Consider the following 19,746-nt stretch of genomic DNA (forward strand, 5'->3'; position numbering starts at 1 on the left):
GTTTTTTTTAAGAGGGGGAGAGAAAGCAGTTGCTGGAGAGAGCTCAACTCAAGCGCAGCAAGTCATTGTTCCTGTGCCAAGTATGAGAAATTCGCACCCTACGAATTTAACACAGGGCGGAAGGTGAGGAGGTGAACCAGCAGAAATCCGTTTTAGTTTCAGACCTAGGAAAAGATTTGCAGTTGACTGGAGAAGATTTGTAAGAACCAGGCCTTCAAGTGGGATTCTTTTTCTTTTTAAAGAAAAGCAAGCTAAGTCTAAAGTCAAGGGAGGGAAAGGGAAAGAAAGCGCAAACTGTATCCACACTTTCCCCCAAAGTGGAAATTTGCAGGCATTGTGGGTCTGCAGGGGAAAGATACCCGAGTGTGGAAGGAGGGAAAGAAAGAAAGAGAGTGCTGCTGGAAACCTGGCCAGTGACGCAACAGAAGGCAGCGGAGATTTATCCAAGCAAGATAAAGGGTTTTGGCAGCCAGTCCACATTCATTAGGGGGTTATTTCCGTGCTGGCCCTGCGCAGCGGAAGGAAAAAAGGGTTGCCAGAGTAATGAGCTGTATCCTCCCTGTTCCTTCTGGGGTGGGAGAACCGAAGCCAAAAGGAATTCATTCGGCTTGCAATGAGAGTTTTAAGAAACCTGGAAATGGGGAGGTTGCGGTTCTCTGCCGATGCCGAGCAGTCGAACAGGGGCAAGGAAAAATAAGCAGAATGGTGAAAAGTCTTTATGAGAAGTCAGCTGTTTGCTCCAAGACCTTAGCGGAGGGGGGAGAGAGAGAGAGCAAGACAGATTCAGGGAAAAGCAACAGCAAGAGACTATCTTATAAAAGCCACAAGGTGGATCTTGGAAGTAAGGAAGGCAAACTTTAGGGACCACTGTGGTATTGAGGGGAGCAAGAATAATACCCTCTGCTGCGATCATCGCAGACTTTCTTATCTTCACGCCCTTGCCATTTCCTCCCTGATTTTAGGCACACCTGAGGAAACAAAACTGCTATTTGTCTCCCGTTTCCAATTACACTATGGACACAACCTGATAAAAAATTAGCAGAAAGCATACGAGTGTGTATGTGCTTTTAAACAGATATATCCCCCACACACACATCTCACCATTCCCAGAAAGCTGTGTGCCTTAAAAAAAAACAAAACGTAAGAATTATTCCTATGCACTGATCACCCAAGTCACAATTTATTGTTATAAAAAAATCAGCAAAGCACCAGTGTTCTCAGGCGAGATACAAAAAAAGTTAAGTTTGATTGCAGTATGCACGTGTGTGTGTGTGTGTGTTTTATCTCTGATGCAGGGGTGTGAAATCACATTTTAAAAACACGACCCACTGAGAAGCAACAAGGACAGAAGCAGTAAGCGGACGTGTCTCTGACGGAACGTACAAAGCCGCGTGTCTTGATCAAGTATCAAAAAATCTTGCTGCCGACAACACACGAAAAGGATGCCAGAACCCCGAGAAAGAGAGTTGGCAGCAGGCCCAGCGCAAGACTTGGCGGCCTGCTTTCTCAAGTTTTCCAGTGCAAGCAGCCTGGCCAGCGACACCAGCAGGATGCCTCTGGGTGGCCATCGCCTCCCAAAACAAATCATCCCTGGGGGAATATTCCAAGAGCGGGAGACGGACACAAACAGGAAGGAAAGAGCACCGGGCAAGGATGATGAGCACCCTTGCTTCTTCCAAGGAACAAAGCAACGAGCCAGACAGCCGGGGACCCAATCTGCTGCCTCCGAGGGGAGGACAAACTGGGAGAGATCCTCACCGAGGGCAAGGCAGAGCCCCCAAAGGTGGCATGATTAGAAAATTGTAAGCAATGGTTTTTTGTTTTAAAGGAAACCTAGAAGACTACAAAGCCTGGACCCGGGCCAGAAAGGTGCCCAAGCCTGAGGCGGAGTCCCAAAATACGGGCGAAGCTGCCCTTGGTGTGAGAAAATGCCTGCCAGTGCTAGGGTGGCTGGCGGAAGCCATTCCAGCAGGAAGGGAGGGGTTGCTTTCATCACCACCCACCCCAGAAGCCAGAGGGTCAGGGTCCCACCCCACCCCACCCCACCCCACCCCAAACTCCGAACACGACCCTTTTGGATTTCACAGTTAAGGCAGAGGAATCCCCTTCTCCTCGCTTCAGAAACGCACCTGGGGGTGTCGGTTTCTGGGGCGGGAGAGGCTATGTTTTATCCCCCATGAGCACCATATCTGAATTCTGCTGGGAAGCCGGGAGGGGAGTGTGATGGCCGTATCCCCACCTTCAAATAAGCATTGCATGACAGATCAGGTGGTCAGATCTACAGCATGGGGGGAGGCAGATAGCCAGACGCCCGTGCAAAACGACTGGCTCCGTTCCTCCCTGGCCCCTGCCCAACGCCAGCTACTGCCCAACGGCCAACTAAGGTTGCTTTTAAGGGCCCAGCTCCGAGAAGGACAAGCCCCGGATTCCTCATTTCCTTGGCTTCGCTACAGAGCGGAAGAGACACGGACGATGAAGTGGACCAGACATCTGGTGGGAGCGGGTGGAATAAATTAAGAAGAGTCAGACTCGCTCTATATATCAGTGTGGCTTGGTATTGGTCACACACACCCCCAAACACGCAAACAACCAGGCCTCTGCGCCCCACAAAAAAATGAAAAAACGAAAGCACCACGGGGAGCTCGGCCCAGAGAGGCACACGTCTGTCGGGTACGGATAGCACCAAGAGAACCTTTGGGATGTGTCTCCGCTTGTGTTGGCCAGTCCTTTTGTTATTAGCAGTATTTTGTTTGTTAAAAGTCCTCCTCCTCCTCCTCCTCTTCTCCCCCCCCCTTTCCCGGCGTGTTTTTTTTCCCAGTTCCAAGAGTTTGTGTGGAACGAACACACACACAAGAGCGGAGGGGGGGGTTGCCTTTTGTGAAAACACGTGTTCTCAAACTTTAAAAAATATATAAATATCTAAACTATATCAACAATACAAATCGGAGGCCGTTGTCGCCTTCTGCAGTTTGAATATATCTAGAAAGAGAGAGATATACATATACATATATATTATATAATATAATATACATATATATATATATATATATACACACACACAACACATATACACTTAAGATTTCACAGTAGCATTTTCTTCCGGCTTTTAGGCTTAGGACTCAAGGGTTCCATTCCGTTTGCCTGTCTCTTTCCCCGTCTGGTTTTCCTGCATGTGTCCAGTAGTAAAGAGAGATGGGGGGGGTGGAGGAGCAGAAGCCCCTCTCTACAGCGGTTGAGGGCAGCACCTTCAAGTGGAAGTGGAGAGGCGTTGGTCCAGGCTGGCCTTGCATAGGTCACGTGGGGGGTTGAGGTAGAAGGTCCTTAGTTACCTGTGGGAACAGGGGAGGAAGGAGGAGAAGCACACTTTAAGCCAGCGGATTATGGACCGTTCACGAAACCAGGAAATCAAGGATGGCGCGGGCAGGGCTGGGGAGGTTTGACCCAGTACGGCCCTCCAGAGCCACTACCTGGCCCTCAGAATTCTCACCTCGCTTGACCTGCAAGACAGAGCCAGTGTGGCACAGTGCTGTTTCCCAAACTTGGGTCTCCGGCTGTTTTCGGACTACAATTCCCATCATCCCTGACCACTGGCCTTGCAAGCTAGGGATGATGGGAGTTGTAGTCCAAAAGCAGCCGGAGGCCCCAGTTTGAGAAACACTGGGTTGGAGCGTCAGGCTGGACATGGGAGAGCCCAGAGTTCCAATCCCCCTCTCGGCCACCACGGCGTTCACTGGGTGAGCCCAGGGAGCAGCTCACAGACTTCTCTCAGCCTAACCTATCTCGCAGGGCTGTTGTTGCTGCTGCGCGGGGAGAACCAGTGCTATTTTTCTAGAAAAAGAGGTGCCATGAACACCTCCTTTATTCTCTTATAATGGCAAGGACGCCCACGCCCCCCGAGAAGTGCTGGGACAAGAGTTCTGGTGAGTTCCAGCTGAAAGAAACGCCCTGGGAATAACCAGGTACACCACACCTTGAGCCCTTGGGAGGAAAAGGTGGGATATGGATACAAGAATGATGAGGAGGAGGAGTTTTATTGCTTTGTGGGCAAACAAGGCCTCTCTCTTCCTCGACCCTCCAAACTCGGGTTCCAGTTATTGCAAATCATCGCCAGTTATTACCGTATTTTTCGCTCTATAAGACGCACCAGACCACAAGACGCACCTGGTTTTTGGAGGAGGAAAACAAGAAAAAAAATATTCTGAATCTCAGAAGCCAGAACAGCAAGAGGGATCGCTGCGCAGTGAAAGCAGCAATCCCTCTTGCTGTTCTGGCTTCTGGGATAGCGGCACAGCCTGCATTTGCTCCATAAGACGCACACACATTTCCCCCTTACTTTTTAGGAGGGAAAAAGTGAGTCTTATAGAGCAAAAAATACGGTAATTTTTCAGGTCCAGGCATGATACCATCTGCCTGGTAATAACAATTTAGTCAGGAAACTGCTTTGTGATGAGTGAGGCCACTGGTCCAACCAGCTCAGCAATGTCTGCAGCTCTCCAGAATAGGAGCCTCTCCCAGCCCTGTCTGGAGACGCCATTCTGCATGCGAGGGCAGCAGCTGCACTGCTGACTACCACCACCCCAAGGAAGGTAGTGAAAAGGGCCGTGAGATCAACCAGGAACAACAACAACATTATTTATGTACTGCCCATCTGATCAGGTCACCCCAGCCACTCTGGGCAGCTTCCATCAAATCAAAACACAGTAAATCAAACATTAAAAACCTCCCGATACAGGGCTGCCTGTCTTCCAAATGTTACCAAGAAGGCTCTCTGCCTGGTTCCCTGCAACCTCACTTCTCGCAGTAAGGGAACCGCCAGAAGACCCTCGGAGCTGGACCTCAGTGTCTGGGCTGGGCGATGGGGGTGGAGACGCTCCTTCAGATATACTGGACCGAGGCCGTTTAGGGCTTTAAAGGTCTGCATCAACACTTTGGATTGTTCTTGGAAACGTACTGGGAGCCAATGGAGGTCTTGCAGGACCAGTGTTATATGGTACTAGTTACCAGTCTAGCTGCCACATTCTTTATTTTCCGAGTCACCTTCCAAGGTAGCCCCACGGAGAGTGCATGGCAGTAGTCCAAGCAGGGCATGCACCGCTCTGGCAAGACAGGGCGCAGGCAGGGAGGGTCTCAGATGGAGCTGGCAGACATCTGCCCTGGACGCAGGATTGACCTGTGCCTCCATGGACAGCAGTGAGTCCAAAATGACCCCCAGGCTGTGCACCTGGTCCTTCAGGGGCACAGTTACCCCATTCAGGACTAGGGATTCCCCCACACCTGCCTGACCCCTTTCTCACCTCAATCCATTAGCCGCCACTCACCCCACAACCACCTCGCAAAGGGACAAAGTTTCCACACGGCCGCAAGGGCAGACATGTCTCCGAAGAAGCTGCCTGTCCCGTCCCACCCGCCCCTCCTGGCCAGCCTTACCTTACGGAGCACGAACGCTTAAAGGGTCAAGCCGAGCCCATTACCGCGGCTTAACCCCGGGGAGGTGCGAAGCGTAAGGAGACTGCAGGCCGAGCGTGACCCACATAGCGGGCGCGGCGGAGGCAGCGGCGCTGGGCTGCGGGATCCCGGGCGCGGCCTGGGCTAGCGCCAAGCGGGGCAGAGGCGGGTGGTGGACAGTGAAGGAAGGGCGGGAGGATTTGTGCTGGAGAGAAGCTAGCTTAATAGACAAAGCGGAGTTAGCGGGGGAAGAGGAGGACGGGGGCGGCAAGAAAGCCTCGGAGCCTGGAAGGGAGGAGAAGGCCTGCAGGAGGACGGGGTCGCTGCTGGAGGCGAGGAGGGGAGGGGGCGGAGGCAAGGAGACGTTGGGAGGCGGGGTGCGCCGGGACGGGTGCGCCAGGGTTCGCGCGAGGTGCTGCGTCTCGCCGGACGGGGGCGAGTGGAACGATGGGGAGGTGGGAGCCACCTGTAGAGGGTTTAGGCTCAGAACGGCGGCGGCGGCGCAGCTGGAGACAGCGCTGCTGCCAAAGTGGAGGGAGGAGGAAGAGGAGGAGAAAGACGGAAGAGAAGGCGAGGGAGCAGAAGAGGAGGAGGAGGAGGAGGCAGAAGGCACCACATGGTTAAAAATACCTGCAAACAGGAGAAAGAAACAGACTCAGCAGGCGGAACTTTGGCACGGCTCACAGTGAGAGAAGCAAAAACAACAACGTGACGCAACACAACCGGGGGGAAAATAAACTGTTTTTTTTAAAAGCAAGCAAGCAAACTTAAAAAAGATCGCAGCAGCCGCAGCCTGACAGACAAATGCGCAGCATGGAGAAAATGAACGACAGCCGCAGCGGCAAGCGATGAGCAGCGATGGTGTAGAAGCTGAGCGGGGTAGAGGCTTGCTCACTTACCTGTCTCCTTTCATGCGCCAGGGGGAAGGGACTTTGGCTGAACTCAGAGACCCAACAGTGCACCCATTTCTAAGGCCCTCTTTTTGGCGACAGCAAGCTAGTCTCAAGGAAGCTGCTGCTGCTGCAGCCACTCTGCCCTGGAAACACGACTTCTCCCAAAAAGAGAGGCTCTTAGGAGGAGGAGACCTTCAGGCACGCATGTTTGTGGGGAACTGGCATGTTTCCTCCTTGGTTCCCCTTGCTGGCTGGGGGAAGACACCAGGCAACATTTGGGGAAGGCACCAGGTAGGCCAAGGATGGTCTGTGTAGCCCCAGCCCCTCCCCCCCCACCTTTGTGGAACACAGCTCAGCACAAGCGGAGTGGGGGATCTCCCAGAAAAGAGCGCTTGAAAACCTGGTTTTGACCTATAAAGCCTTAAACGGCTCAGGACCGCAATACCTCAAGGATCGCTTCTCTCCATGTGAACGTACCTGGACCCTGAGAGCCTCCAAGACCCTTCTTTGGGTGCCAGTCCCACGAAAGGTCTAGAGGTTAGCAACACGAGAACAGGGCCTTTTCTGCAGTGGCTCCCCGCTTGTGGAACGCTCTCCCCAGGGAGGTTTGCCTGGTGCCTTCATTAAATACTTTTAGGCACTGGGCAAAAACATTCCTCTTCAACCAGTCCTTGGGCTGATAAATACCCTGCAGCCTTTTAAATGTCTCTGTGGGAAGGGGATTAGTGTTCTGCTGTTTTGGTTTAATTATTTGCTGGTGTTTTGTCTTGTATTTTACTCTATGAACTGCCCTGGGGTGTCCTGATGAAGGGCAGTATATAACTGCTTCAATAAATACGCATAAAGAAATAAAACCCACCTAACTGTGGAGTGGGGTTGCAGAGAGGGTGCGAAAAAGGCTGTCCCTGCCCCCCCTTCTCAGCTGTGCCCCCACGGAGGGAAGAACCCCGAAGCTCCGCCTTACCTCCAACTGTTCCACCTGTCACCCCAGGGGAGAAGCTGCCCATCGTGTGAGAGTTGGTCAGTCGGGTGGCAGCCGACGAGACGTGAACCAGACTGGCGGCTGGCATGGAGCTGAATAGGGACTGCAGTACCGAAGAGTTCGTCACCATAGGGCCCAGGGGGAACTGCGAGCCAGTGGTTAGCGAGTTCAAGAACGGGTGAGCCACCATGGAGGAGGAGGAGGTGGGCACAGAGGAAGGAGAACTGCCCGTGGGGGCCACAGACAGGCCTTTGCCGTTGAGCAGGCCGCCAGGTGGGGTGGCGGTGGCGGCAGCGATGAAGAGGTTGTGGCCGTTCTTCAGCTCAACGGCCTCCCTTTCCCTGCCCTTCCCGGCCTTGCTGCCGTGTAGCACCGAGGACTTGTCCAAAGCGGCTCCCAGGCGGGCGCTCAGCTCGCCGGGGTCTTTGCCCTTGAGGCCGCTGGGCCAGTTGGAGTCTTCCCCTTTGGCCAGAGCTCCCAGGCTCTCCAGATGCCTTTTGCTCAGGAAGGGGTTCGTCTCGGAGACCCCGCCGCCCTCCTTGCTGCGCTGCGCCAGGAAGCTCAGCGGCGAGCTGCCCGCCAGCGCCGCGGCCACGTCCGCAGCGGCCTTGTGCGGGAGAGGAGCACCGTCAATAAAGCTATGTAAACCGAGGTCGGCCGGAAGCCCGCTGTTGTAAGCAAATCCATTCATGGTCTGGCCGAGTCCGTCGAGGGCGGCCGAGGCCCCGTGCTTCCTTGGGTGGGCCGAGACCTTGTTGTCGCCCCCCGAGCCGTCCTCGGAGGGCGGTCGGAAGGCGAAAAGGGAGTTCTGGCTCAGCGACGGGGCCTGCAGAGGACTGTCCACTGCTTTGGTCAGGTTGATGTCGGAAATGGGAGAGAAGGTCGACTTCCACTTGCTGCTGTTCATGTTTTCGCTGGCCTGCTTCCTCCCGGCTAAGCTCATGCCTGGGATTTGGGGAGGCAGGGGAGGAATGTGTGTGAGAGAGAGACACACAAGGAGAAGCGGATGGGGCGAGGAAGGGGCAAAAGACACAAACAGGCAAGTGGAGCAGGAGTGAGAGAGGCAAAAGGAGAAGAGACAGAGCAAAGGGAAGCATCGTCAGCACCAAAATAGCCACAAAGGAAGTAGAACCTCCCAACGCTTTTAATATGCCTTTACATTCCTTCATTACATACAGAAGAAGCATCATTTTCAAGACCAGCCTGGCGAATCTAGAACGGTATTTGACAATCAAACATAGCTAATATTCTTTCCGTAGCTGAAGACAGCTTTTGTGCTCAGTTACCTAATGCGTATGGAGCTGCACTTGTTTTATATGCACCTGTTGTGAACACCCAGCACCACCCTAAGCAGGCAGTCCCAAACAGCTTTCCCCCCGACCCACACCAGCAGCCTCCACACTTACTGTTCTCCATCGGCTTCTGCGGAGATTTGCTTTCCAGTGATATCGTCGCGATTTTTCTCTCAATTCTAGGAAGGGAGGAAGAAGAAAAGAAAAGCCATTTACCTTAAGCCAAGGGTTCCCAAACATCTTCCCACCCCATGGGTCACGAGAAAACTGCTTGCGGTTTTAGTAGACCGCTTACATTGGGGTTTCCCAAACTTGGGTCTCCAACTGTTTTGGGGCTACAACTCCCGTCATCCCTAGTGGTTAGGGAAACCCAGGCTTACATGATTCTTCTCCCTGTCCTGGAAATTAAAATACCCTCTGATAGATGTTTTTTTTATTGTATTTCCAGAGGCACGTCTGGCACTTTTGCTATACAGCTTTGGACAAATGCTGAGAATGCACCACTGCACCCCGGCCTTTAACACCTGAGCTCCGTATTTCTAGAACAGGCATAGGCAAACTCGGCCCTCCAGATGTTTTGGGACTACAACTCCCATCATCCCTAGCTAACAGGGACCAGGGATGATGGGAGTTGTAGTCCCAAAACATCTGGAGGGCTGAGTTTGCCTATGCCTGTTCTAGAACCTGCATCATTTCTCAGATCATTAAGTTGTTCAAGATCGATTTTAACGTGTTTTGATTTTTGTAACCCTCCCTGGAACTTTAGTGTGAAGAGTTGGGTAACAATTTATCACCATCACCACCATACTCATCATTATTTATTTATTATTTTTATTATTATTAATTCAATTTATACACCACCCTTTATCAAAAGATCCCAGGGTGCTGTACAACATTAAAAACGCATTATAGAATGTAGTAAATGTGATAAATATCATTTATCAATGATAAAAACGTAACAGAAAGCATACTATACTGACAGACAGCCTAATAGTAAAATAGTCATTATAATAAGAACAGTCCTCTCCCTCACACTTTCATAGGCCAGCCATAGGCCTGGGTAAAGAGGAATGTTTTTGCCTGGCACCTAAAGGCATGTAGTGATGGCAACAGGCAAATCTCTCTGGGGAGAGCACCCCACAATTAGGGAGCCCCTGTAGAAAAGGCCTGTTCTCTTGTTGCCACCTTCCGAACCTCTCTGGGAGGGGACACACAGGGTCTGGGGAGAAGTTTAAGGTATTGAGTTCCTGAAGCGTACAAGTCTTTATTGTTATAAATTGTTATACTGGGAAATTTCTAATGTTTGACGTTGTATTATGTTTTCATATGTACTGGAAACCACCCAGAGTGGCTGGGGAAACCCAGGCCAGATAGGTGGGTATAAATGTTGTTGTTTTTGTTGTTGTTGAACAAAAGCAGCAATTAAAGTATAATTGAAAAATCAAGATGCATTTTTAACGGGGACATGCTGCGGACCACCTGAACAGAGCTGGCAGATCGCCAGAGGTCGACAGCCTTTCTTTTAAGCTGTTAAAAATCCTCGCCTGCCATGTAAGCCTTGAGGACAAAACGGGGGAAAGAAAAAGCCACCAATGAGGCAGATCAGAGAGTCACTTGATAGCTTTGGAACACAGAACAGAGAGGACACAATGAGGGAACCCCCTGCTTCTCGGTTGCAGGATCCGATCCCTGGCACCTCCGGACTCCCTTCCCAAAATCCTGGCGAGCAGCTGATGGCCAGTGTAGGCTTGGGAAAATCCAGCCAGATGGGTGGGGTATATGATGATGACGATAATTTATTATTTGTACCCCGCCCATCTGGCTGGGTTTCCCCAGCCACTCTAGGCTGCTTCCAACAAGGATTAAAAATACATAAAAATGTCACACATTAAAAACTTCCCTGAACAGGGCTGCCTTCAGATGTCTTCTAAATGTCAGGTAGTTGTCTTTGACATCTGGTGGGAGGGCGTTCCACAGGGTGGGTGCCACTACCGAGAAGGCCCCCTGCCTGGTTCCCTGTAGCTTTGCTTCTCGCAGTGAGGGAATGGCCAGAAGGCCCTCGGCGCTGGACCTCAGTATCCGGGCAGAACGATGGGGGTGGAGACGCTCCTTCAGGTATACTGGGCCAAGGCCATTTAGGGCTTTAAAGGTCAACACCAACACTTTGAATTGTGCTCGGAAACGTACTGGGAGCCAATGTAGATCTTTCAAGACCGGTGTTATATGGTCTCGGCGGCCGCTCCCAGTCACCAGTCTAGCTGCCGCATTCTGGATTAGTTGTAGTTTCCGGGTGACCTTCAAAGGTAGCCCCACATAGAGCGCATTGCAGTAGTCCAAGCGGGAGATAACTAGAGCATGCACCACTCTGGCCAGTCTGTGGGCAGGTAGGGTCTCAGCCTGTGTACCAGATGGAGCTGGTAGACAGCTGCCCTGGGCGCAGAATTGACGATGATAATAATAATTATTATTTTTATTATTAAAGTACTGAGTCAGGAAGGCCAACAAGCCTCACTCGTTTGAAGGCAGTTTCCTACGGCAGTGAGGTCTTTCCGACGTGAGACCAGGGCCCCCGCAGGGGTGTTCCCCCCACAAGGTGAGGTCCACACTCACCTGGTGCTGTTGTGGTCATCCTCTGAGCCCTGCTCCTCATCAGAAGTCAGCGGCGAGTAATGGATGCCATTGCTCTGGGTCAGGGGCTTCTCCTTTTTCAGCACGGGGGGCTGGTCGCTGTCCTGATAGGGAACAGGAGAGTTCTTCAGGGAGTTTTCAGGGGAAGAAATGGCTGTTATTTCTAAAGGCTGGTTAATGTTACTGACCTGAGGAGGAAAGACAGAAGAAGGAGAAGAAGAAGAAGAGAAGCGTTTAAGGATTGGAGAAGCGCTGCTAACGTTACGGCGTGTTTCGTGGGGGTTTTGCGCTCTTATTTTCTTGCTATTTATAGTGTTTATCTACCCCAAACTGCAGCCAAAAAGGACCCCCAGAGCACCTTTTTGCAACTGGTTAACAGGTGACCACCCCCTGGGCCTTAGAGCTTTACATTTAAGGGACACAGCAAAAATTTGTATCAGATCCAGAAATACAAAATTCACTTTCACTCCACCAAATCACAAAATTTAGCATTCGTGATCTGTTTTGTTGCTTTCGTTTTTTTCTACAGTTCCTGCTCCCTGTTTGTTTGGAAAACAAATACCATGTTCTTAAAAACTAATAGACATATATTAAAAGAAACTGCAGCTTCTGCATCATTCCTATGTTTTGTAACTTTGGTTTTGTGTTTTTTTTTGTCTGTCTATTCTATCTATCTATCTAAGCATAGCAAAAAGAGAAACGGACAAGGAAGGGAGAGGGAAGGCTGAAGAAAAGCTTGCCCAGCTTCTCTGTTCTAGGGGAGGAGGACAAATGCTTTACTTCAAAGGTGACATATTCTGTTGACCAACATTTCACTGTCTGTGGCAAAGGAGAAGATTATAGGATCAAAGACTCATAGAGCACCCTAACTGCACTAGCTATGAGGGGCTACAGGTTGATATTTATGGGGCGAATGCAAACCGCAAAGGGCTGCACTGAAAGGGGATTGCACAGTTTATTTATTATTGATTATTGTAGAATCTACGCACTGCTTATTGGAAAAAAGAAAAAGAAACACCTCAAAGCGGTTTGCTAAAGACAGAACAGTAAAAATCAAGGGGGGAAATCGCAACCCTACTTTAAAACATGCAAAGTTGAGATGCTAAAAGAGATTAAAACCTTTCTAAGCGTCTGGGTAGATCTGCCTAAACAGGAATGTTTTTAGCTGGCACCAAAACCAGCAAACTGAAGGCAGTGCTGCCTGATATCAATATGCAGGGAGTTACAAAGTGAAAGAGCTAAGCAATTGAGTTCTTACGGATGTGGAACATGCATTATGTGGCGGCAGCAGAAGGGCCAATTCCACCGACTGAAGCGATCAGGTGGACACCTGTCAGGTGAGGTGATCTCACCAATCCGCAGAGGGCTCTCGCTCTCTCCCTGTCTGAGTGCCTGGAGGCGACTCTGGCTTGCATAGGCTAGTGGCTGCATAAACCACCCCATCTGAAACCACCCGAAACAAGCAAGCAAGCAAGCAAGCAAGCAAGCAAGCAAGCAAACAAACAAACAAACAAACAAACAAACAAACAAACCACCTTGGTTCTCACCATGGAGTTGATATTGAGGGGAGACCCCGAAGGCTGAGCAAAGAGCCCAGCCACCGCAGGCAGCGGTTTGCGCTTGGGCGACACACCGGAGTTGGTGCCCGGTGCCCCTGTGGAGGACCGCTTCCTCCGTCCGCGCTTCTTCCCGTCTTGGCCGCACTCTGCCCGGATGCCTGCCGTGAGGGCGCTGTGCTTGCTGGGTGGGCAGTGCTTGACGGTCCCGGTGGCAGGTGAAATGGTGAAGATGAACCTCCTCTTCCCCTCGCTCTCGGGGTCGGAGAAGGCTGGCTCCATCCCTTGCGGGTCGCCCCTGGTGCCGCCGCCGCCCTCGGCCAGTGCCTTCTGGGAGTCCACGTACTGCAGGACGCCAGCCAGGCCCTGGGGGGCGCCGTTGAGCCTGGGGCTGGCCGAGTGCTGGTGGGCGGGCGAGCTCTGGGCTGAGGCCCGGGAGGGCATGGCCAGGAACGAGGGCTGCTGTGGGGTGGAGCTCCGGGACCCCACCACTGAGTTGAACAGGCTTCCCGAGCTGGAGGCGTCCTCCAGGGCCGCGTGGTCGATGGTGGGGTTCAGTGGGGCGGGGCTGCTTGGGAACGCCCCATTGATCGCCATGGAGCCAGACATGTAAGAAAAACCTGCAAGGTTGAAACAGATATATACCAAAAAAGCTGGTTTAATCTCTTGGAAGCTGCAATTGAATTGGACAATGCCGAATTGGCAAGTTTAGCAGGTAAAATTAAATATCAGGGTGAGACACACTTTAAGAAGGACTGGGAAACATTCGTATATCGTTTTAAAAAACTACTGTAAACATGCTGAAACACAAGTAGGTCCTGAATAAGAACAGTAGTTAAGATCATATTTGAGAAAATTCTAGTGAAGGTAAGGTGCAGAATAACTGCAATAAGCAGCAATATTTGAAAATTTGGGGAAATCATGGAGGGATAAAGGGGAAGTCCAATGTTAATTGACTGCTAAATGGAAAATGTTATATTCATTTGTTTTTGTGGGTTTTTAAAAAAAAAATTAAAAATTTGAAGCGCAGACAAAAGTTGGTTAATTTCTTTATGTATGCAACGACAGCAGGAAGAATATTTCACGTTCAAAAATGGAAAGAGGATGAGGTCCCAAAGAAGGAAGAATGGCTTATTAAAATGATGGCAAAGCTAACAACAAAAATTAAGAGATCAAAACGAGGAATTGTTCTTTGAGGACTGGAAAACTTTTTGTAGAATATCTGAAGCAGTATTGCGATTGCATGAAAACGCAATCAGGATTTGAAATATGAGCAACGGCAGAAAGACGTTAAGGCTAATAATTTAGGATGCAGATATATATGGAGGTAAAATATGCAGTGTCAAAGGATTAACACAGAACATCGGGGAGGGGTGAACGGGAGCCAATGGATAAATGAAACTTATTGTTGATGGCAAAGTATGCAAATATTTGAAAACTAAATAAACAAAAAAAAAATTAGAGGAAAATACTAAGAGAGATTAAAATTACCCCACCTTTCTAAGAATCTGGGTAAGCTAGTCTAAACAGGAATATTTTCAGCAAGCACCAAAACAGCTGCTTTAACACCCCTAGGCACCTGGAAGGGCTGAAATCCACCCCATTGGGGAAGGTGGGGTTGAGAAGGGAGATGGGGAACAACTCACCTGAGGTAGCCAAAGGTGGCATCTTTCCACCGGCGGCACTGCTAATGCCGTTATGAGAACTAGCACCATATTGTTTTTCAAGTGTCGAAAAGGAGTCTCGGATCTGGTGGACGGGGCTGGGGGTGCTTCTCTGGAGGGACGAAGGGGGGAAACGGGAAAGAGAGAGGGGGGGAAAAAGAGAGAGAAGGGTTGGTTGAGCTTCTGCAGAGGAAACAGACTTTAGACTGCTGCTCCTGTTAAAAGTGGCTGGACCGCTGGGCAGGCAAGCAAGCGACCGCAAAGAGCGTTAGTCACAGAATCATAGAGTTGGAAGGGACCCCCAAGGGTCATCTAGTCCAGCCCCCTTGCCGCTCTGCTCCTGCTCTGACTGGCAGCAACACCCCACATATCCCAAGCATAGGAAGGGTCTGCATTTAATTTTTTTTTTAAAGAAACAATTGCGGTGGGAGATTGCAGTGATCCCACTTCTCACCTCCTGCCAACTGAAGCCTCAGAGACTGCGGCTATTGAACCGGTCACTTTCCGCCGACTGAGCTGTTATCAACCCAGCCACCCGCAGGGGCGATCATAATCTAGCATGGTACTTTTCAATGTACAAACTACGGCGGTGAACCTGCAGCCCTGCGGAGGTTGTTGGACACACAACTCCGTTCAGCTCCAGGCAGCGTGGCCAAAGTTAGGAAGGATAGGAGTTGTGGTCCACTTTCTAGAGGGTACCATGTTTGTGTGTCACCAACACACCAGCCACTCTGGGTGGCCTCCAACTCTTCTTAGGTGGGGGGGCGCATATTATGCATCCCCCACCCCCCGTTGCCTTCACTCAGCTCAAGATTTCAAACGATGCCTACTGAATATCTGGCTGGGAGACGGACAGTCTCTGTACATGTGGATCAGGGCCTGTTGAGGATCTTGCACATTATATTCTATATTGCCCATTGTATGGTTCACCCAGAGCTAAATTTACCTTCCCTTTTCAGATTGCCTTAGAAGGTCAACCAGACGACTTGAAAATTAAATGGCTGTTGGTGGATGTTGATAAGCGCATCAGTTATAGGGTGGCACCATTCGCACCAGCGTCAAGAAAGTTAAGGGCAACCTTTCTGGATAGCGCAAGTGCCAAACCTCAGGGATGCTCACCAGAAGGAAAGCTTTTAAAATGCTGGACATTGTCGATTTGTCCTGGTCTGGTGCATGTAATGTCTTTCGTTCTGTAGTTGTGTTATCTGTGCTTATATTGTACAGTGTTTCCTCTGGATACGAACAGGATCCGTTCCGGAGCCCCGTTCGCATCTAGAAGCAAACATAACTAGCGATGGCACATCTGTGCACACGCGCGTCGCTTTTCGCCGCTTCTGCGCATGCACGTGATGTCATTTTGAGTGTCTGCGCATGCACAAGCGGCAAAGCCTGGAAGTAACGCACTCCGTTACTTCCGGGTTGCCGCACAACTTGAATGCGGTCAACCCAAAGCGCATTCAACCCAAGGTATGACTGTATTGTGATGGCCATTGGCTATAAACAATAAAATCTACTGCCATTGGAGGGAATACCTCCATTTAGAAGAGGCGTCCCCTCCTAAGAGCAGAAAACTCAGCTTCTTAGATCGTGGTGGGGGAGACTGGCTGCCAAGGGACCACAACTCCCATCAGCCAGCACGGCCAACGGTCAGCAGAGAGGAGAGTTACAAGTCCAACAATGTCGGGGTTGGGGGACGGGACACAGATGTTCCTTGCCCACGACCCTTTCTTAAAAAATAAAATAAATTCAAACAACCACTCTCCAAGAGAAGACAGGGGAACGAAAGCAGCAGCAAAACCAGGCACCTAGTCCAAAAGCTGCTTGGCCAGTTTTAACAGTAGAACAAGGATCCAAATTCTTCCACTTCCAAACCCTGCGTTCTAGTTTCTAGACCAGGGTTTCCGAAACTTGTTGGACTACAGTTCCCATCATCCCTAGCTAAGAAAGACCAGTGGTCAGGGATGATGGGAACTGCAGTTTCCCAAACTTGGGTCTCCAGCTGTTTTTGAACTACAACTCCCATCAAACCTAGCTAGCAGGACCCATGGTCAGGGATGATGGGAACTGCAGTCCAAAAACAGCTGGAGAACCCCTGTTCTAGATGATGGCAGGTAGCAGAACGCAGGGGCAGCTCTATGGGACCAATGAGGACTAACAGAGTGGCATTTTTTTTGTTTTTTTAAGAAGGGGGTTGGGGTAAGAAAAGGGAAGGAAATTTCTCAGGAATCTGTGCCACGCATCTGATGAACTGGTCTCCCTTCAGCAAGACTGGGAGGGAGTTCTCAAGGAGTCAAAACTTTGGGTCATGACTTCTTTGAGCGCAACCTGCACAGAGAGGACCATCCTAGGCTACTTTGCTCCTTTACGGGGAAAGGTCAAAGGAAAAGTACCTGGAAAATATAAATAGATATAAATATTGACAAGCAAGTCAATAAGCGAGCTAGCAGCCAAGATCCTCTCCTGTGTTCAAAGACTTTGTAGCATCTGGATAGCTCAGCTGGTTAGACCATGGCGCTGATAACGCCAAGGTTGCAGGTTCAATCCCTGTATGGGGCACCTTCAAATTCCTGCATTGCGGGGGGTTGGACTGGATGATCCTCAGGTCCCCTTCCAACTCTGCAATCCTATGATTCTAAGAGGATAATCCCAAATCCAAGTTGTATCTCATGCTTTTATCTATTGCACCATAAGCACGCCTGCGTTTCATCATGCTGTTATTTCTAACAAGCGCACGTTACGATCCTCAGCATTCCTATTCAGTTTTCGACGGTTCTGCGACCGAATAACAATCAATCAACTGCATCGGATTCCTGATTTTCAGATGCCAGAGGGGTAGGGCGGGAAGCGAGAACGAAAGCAGCTAAGAGCTGGAGCTATCCGTAGGGTTTGCAACTTAAAATATGTTGTTGGGAGCTGCTCCCAAGGCTCATCAGATTGGCTTTTTTTATAGCAAGGGGTGAGGAGGAGGAGGAGGAGGAAGAAGAGGAAGAGGAGGAGGAGGGGAAAGCACCCTTACTCACCACCTTCTCAATACGGCTAGGTAGGACTACGCTGGCCAGGGGGATACTAACGGGGAGTTTATTGGGGTGCACTGTGCTCAGGGGGATGCTGATGGGAAGGCTGGTGATGGTCTCCCCGTTACTCGCGGACGTCCTCTCTCGCAAAGCCTGCAGACACACAAAAAAGCAGAGAAGGCCAAAATAATGCAGCGCCCCCCCTTTCGCCTTCCGAGACGAGAAGCTCTCAAAAGGACGCTTAGCGGAAGGAGAGCACGGAAACGCTTGCAAGCAATTCCCCACCCCAACAAATATTTATTAAAAAGACACGGACAAGAGGTCAACTGCATCAGCCAGCCAACATACACACACACGCACAGTTTGCCGTTTCGGTCATAGTACAAACAGGGGTCCATTTAACCACGGTGGCCTTGGAGATGGGGAATATTACACCTGTTTTTGCTAAGATAAACAGACGAGCGCCAGCAATGTCGTTTTGGTTCCCCCATTCGCAAATGTTTGAGGCCGGGCTTTGGAAACCAGGGCTGATTGCAGCTTGGCGTTTCTGACACATTTAAAAAAGGGACAGTTCGGGGGGGGGGGGGAGAGAGAAATGCATTCCACACCCCACTGAAACCAGACAAGAGTACAGGCACATACTTCTGACACTGCAAGAGAGAAAACTCTGCATCAAACAAACCCAAGTCTAACCTCCAGAGTCGTGTAAAATGTATTTTAACATACAGCACTCTGAATCTGGGCACTTTATTATGCGGTGTGGGTTTTTGGGGTCCTGAGGAATTCTCTTTGGCTCGGGACACAACCTGCATTTCCCCATCAGTATGCTCTGAGCATAACCGACCAACGTCTCCCGTTGGCACAAAGATTTCCTCTGGTGCAATGGGACCCGCCCCACGTTCCACCCCATGGAGTTACTTCCAATCTGCTCTAAAGGGTTGGGGGAAACCCCAGAACTGAATTAGAGGGCCCACGGGGGGTGGGGGCGGGGAAGAGTCCCTTCACACAAGCAGAAATCCCTGCACTGAAGGGAGATTTACTTAGCATTGGATCCAGCCCACAACTTACTCGGCGTTGGATATGTGGGATAAGCAGCCACAAGTAACCAACATGCTTAAGTCTAATGAATGCATGAAGGGGTTAATACTAAAAAGCAATCTATCCTGCCAGGCTTAGCTATGTCACTTCCTTTACCTTGGGAGGAAACAGGTAATTCAAGCCTATTGTTTCCTCCAACCCCAGTCTACCTGAGAAGCTCAGTATGTGATGAAGCTTGAACTGGTTGCTGCAGCTCAACTGCATGGCTCTCACCAGCCACTCTTGAGTTCCTATACCAATAATCTTGGAATTTTGACTGCTTTATAACTAAGCTAAGTTTTACTACGCCTGTGCAATGTTTCTGACCAATGTATGGAAAAGTGCATAAACTGGAGCTTCGAAGCATTTGTGAGTAAACCAATCTTTACGTTACCAAACCTGTGGCTTTTTCATCTACGCTGGGGGAAGAGGGAAATTTTGGAAGGGCATATTTTAAAGGTCTAACAGCTTATATTTCCACCCTTCACTCTTCTGCATATTCTGTGACTTTAAATCTCTACTGGGGTTCTTGCCCTGAGACCTCCGGGTATAGGACGGTATATAAATTCAATAAATAATCATAATAATCTCTCACCAAAGAGTACTTGCTCCAAATTTGGGTCTTCACATTAGTAATATTGCACTGGAGACAACCCATAGTTCACTTAGCATTGACTAAGGTTCACTTAACGTTTGGTACAGCTCAGTTCCCCCCAAAAAACCCACACACCACACAGCTGAATACTCCCGGGAAGTCAACCTTATGGAAGCTGCGCCTGGAGGCTCAGGGACCGCCCCCCTTGCGGCTTCCTTACCTTCTCACTGGCTACTGACAAGGCTGCTGGAGAAGGGGGCTGGGGTTCCTGAGGGCTCATCTTCAGGCCGTTTGGCATCGCAGGGCTTGAAAAGGTGAGGCCGTTCTCTTTCACGTGCTCAGTCCTGCCAAAAGGAAATAATAATAATAATAATAATAATAATAATAATTTATTATTTATACCCCGCCCATTTGGCTGGGTTTTCCCAGCCACTCTGGGCGGCTTCCAACAGAATATTAAAATACAATAATCTATTAAACATTAAAAGCTTCCCTAAACAGGGCTGCCTTCAGATGTCTTCTAAAAGTCTGGTAGTTGTTGTTCTCATGGACATCTGGTGGGAGGGCGTTCCACAGGGCGGGCGCCACTACCGAGAAGGC

The 19,746-nt window shown here is 50.1% G+C and overlaps 1 protein-coding gene across 4 annotated transcripts in view; it reads right to left on the bottom strand.

Annotated features, from left to right (window-relative positions):
• Window positions 1–2,433: 2,433 nt before the first annotated feature.
• The window catches only part of DOT1L (DOT1 like histone lysine methyltransferase), a 67,031-nt gene continuing 49,718 nt past the window's right edge, over window positions 2,434–19,746 (bottom strand). Inside the window, exons 21-29 of one of the 4 annotated variants that reach the window (XM_053372470.1) lie at window positions 19,367–19,490; window positions 17,481–17,627; window positions 14,443–14,572; window positions 12,788–13,416; window positions 11,223–11,344; window positions 8,727–8,791; window positions 7,303–8,265; window positions 5,428–6,075; window positions 2,434–3,329 (exon numbers count right to left, since the gene is read on the bottom strand). In XM_053372470.1, coding sequence (XP_053228445.1) covers window positions 5,468–6,075; window positions 7,303–8,265; window positions 8,727–8,791; window positions 11,223–11,344; window positions 12,788–13,416; window positions 14,443–14,572; window positions 17,481–17,627; window positions 19,367–19,490 — 2,788 coding nt within the window. In that variant the 3' untranslated portion in view covers window positions 2,434–3,329; window positions 5,428–5,467. Of the gene's footprint in view, window positions 3,330–5,427; window positions 6,076–7,302; window positions 8,266–8,726; window positions 8,792–11,222; window positions 11,429–12,787; window positions 13,417–14,442; window positions 14,573–17,480; window positions 17,628–19,366; window positions 19,491–19,746 lie in introns of all 4 variants that reach the window. The other 3 variants (XM_053372469.1, XM_053372471.1, XM_053372472.1) reach the window with 3 other exon arrangements.

The sequence above is a fragment of the Podarcis raffonei genome, chromosome 18 (assembly GCF_027172205.1).
Source record: "Podarcis raffonei isolate rPodRaf1 chromosome 18, rPodRaf1.pri, whole genome shotgun sequence".
Taxonomy (NCBI): domain Eukaryota; kingdom Metazoa; phylum Chordata; class Lepidosauria; order Squamata; family Lacertidae; genus Podarcis; species Podarcis raffonei.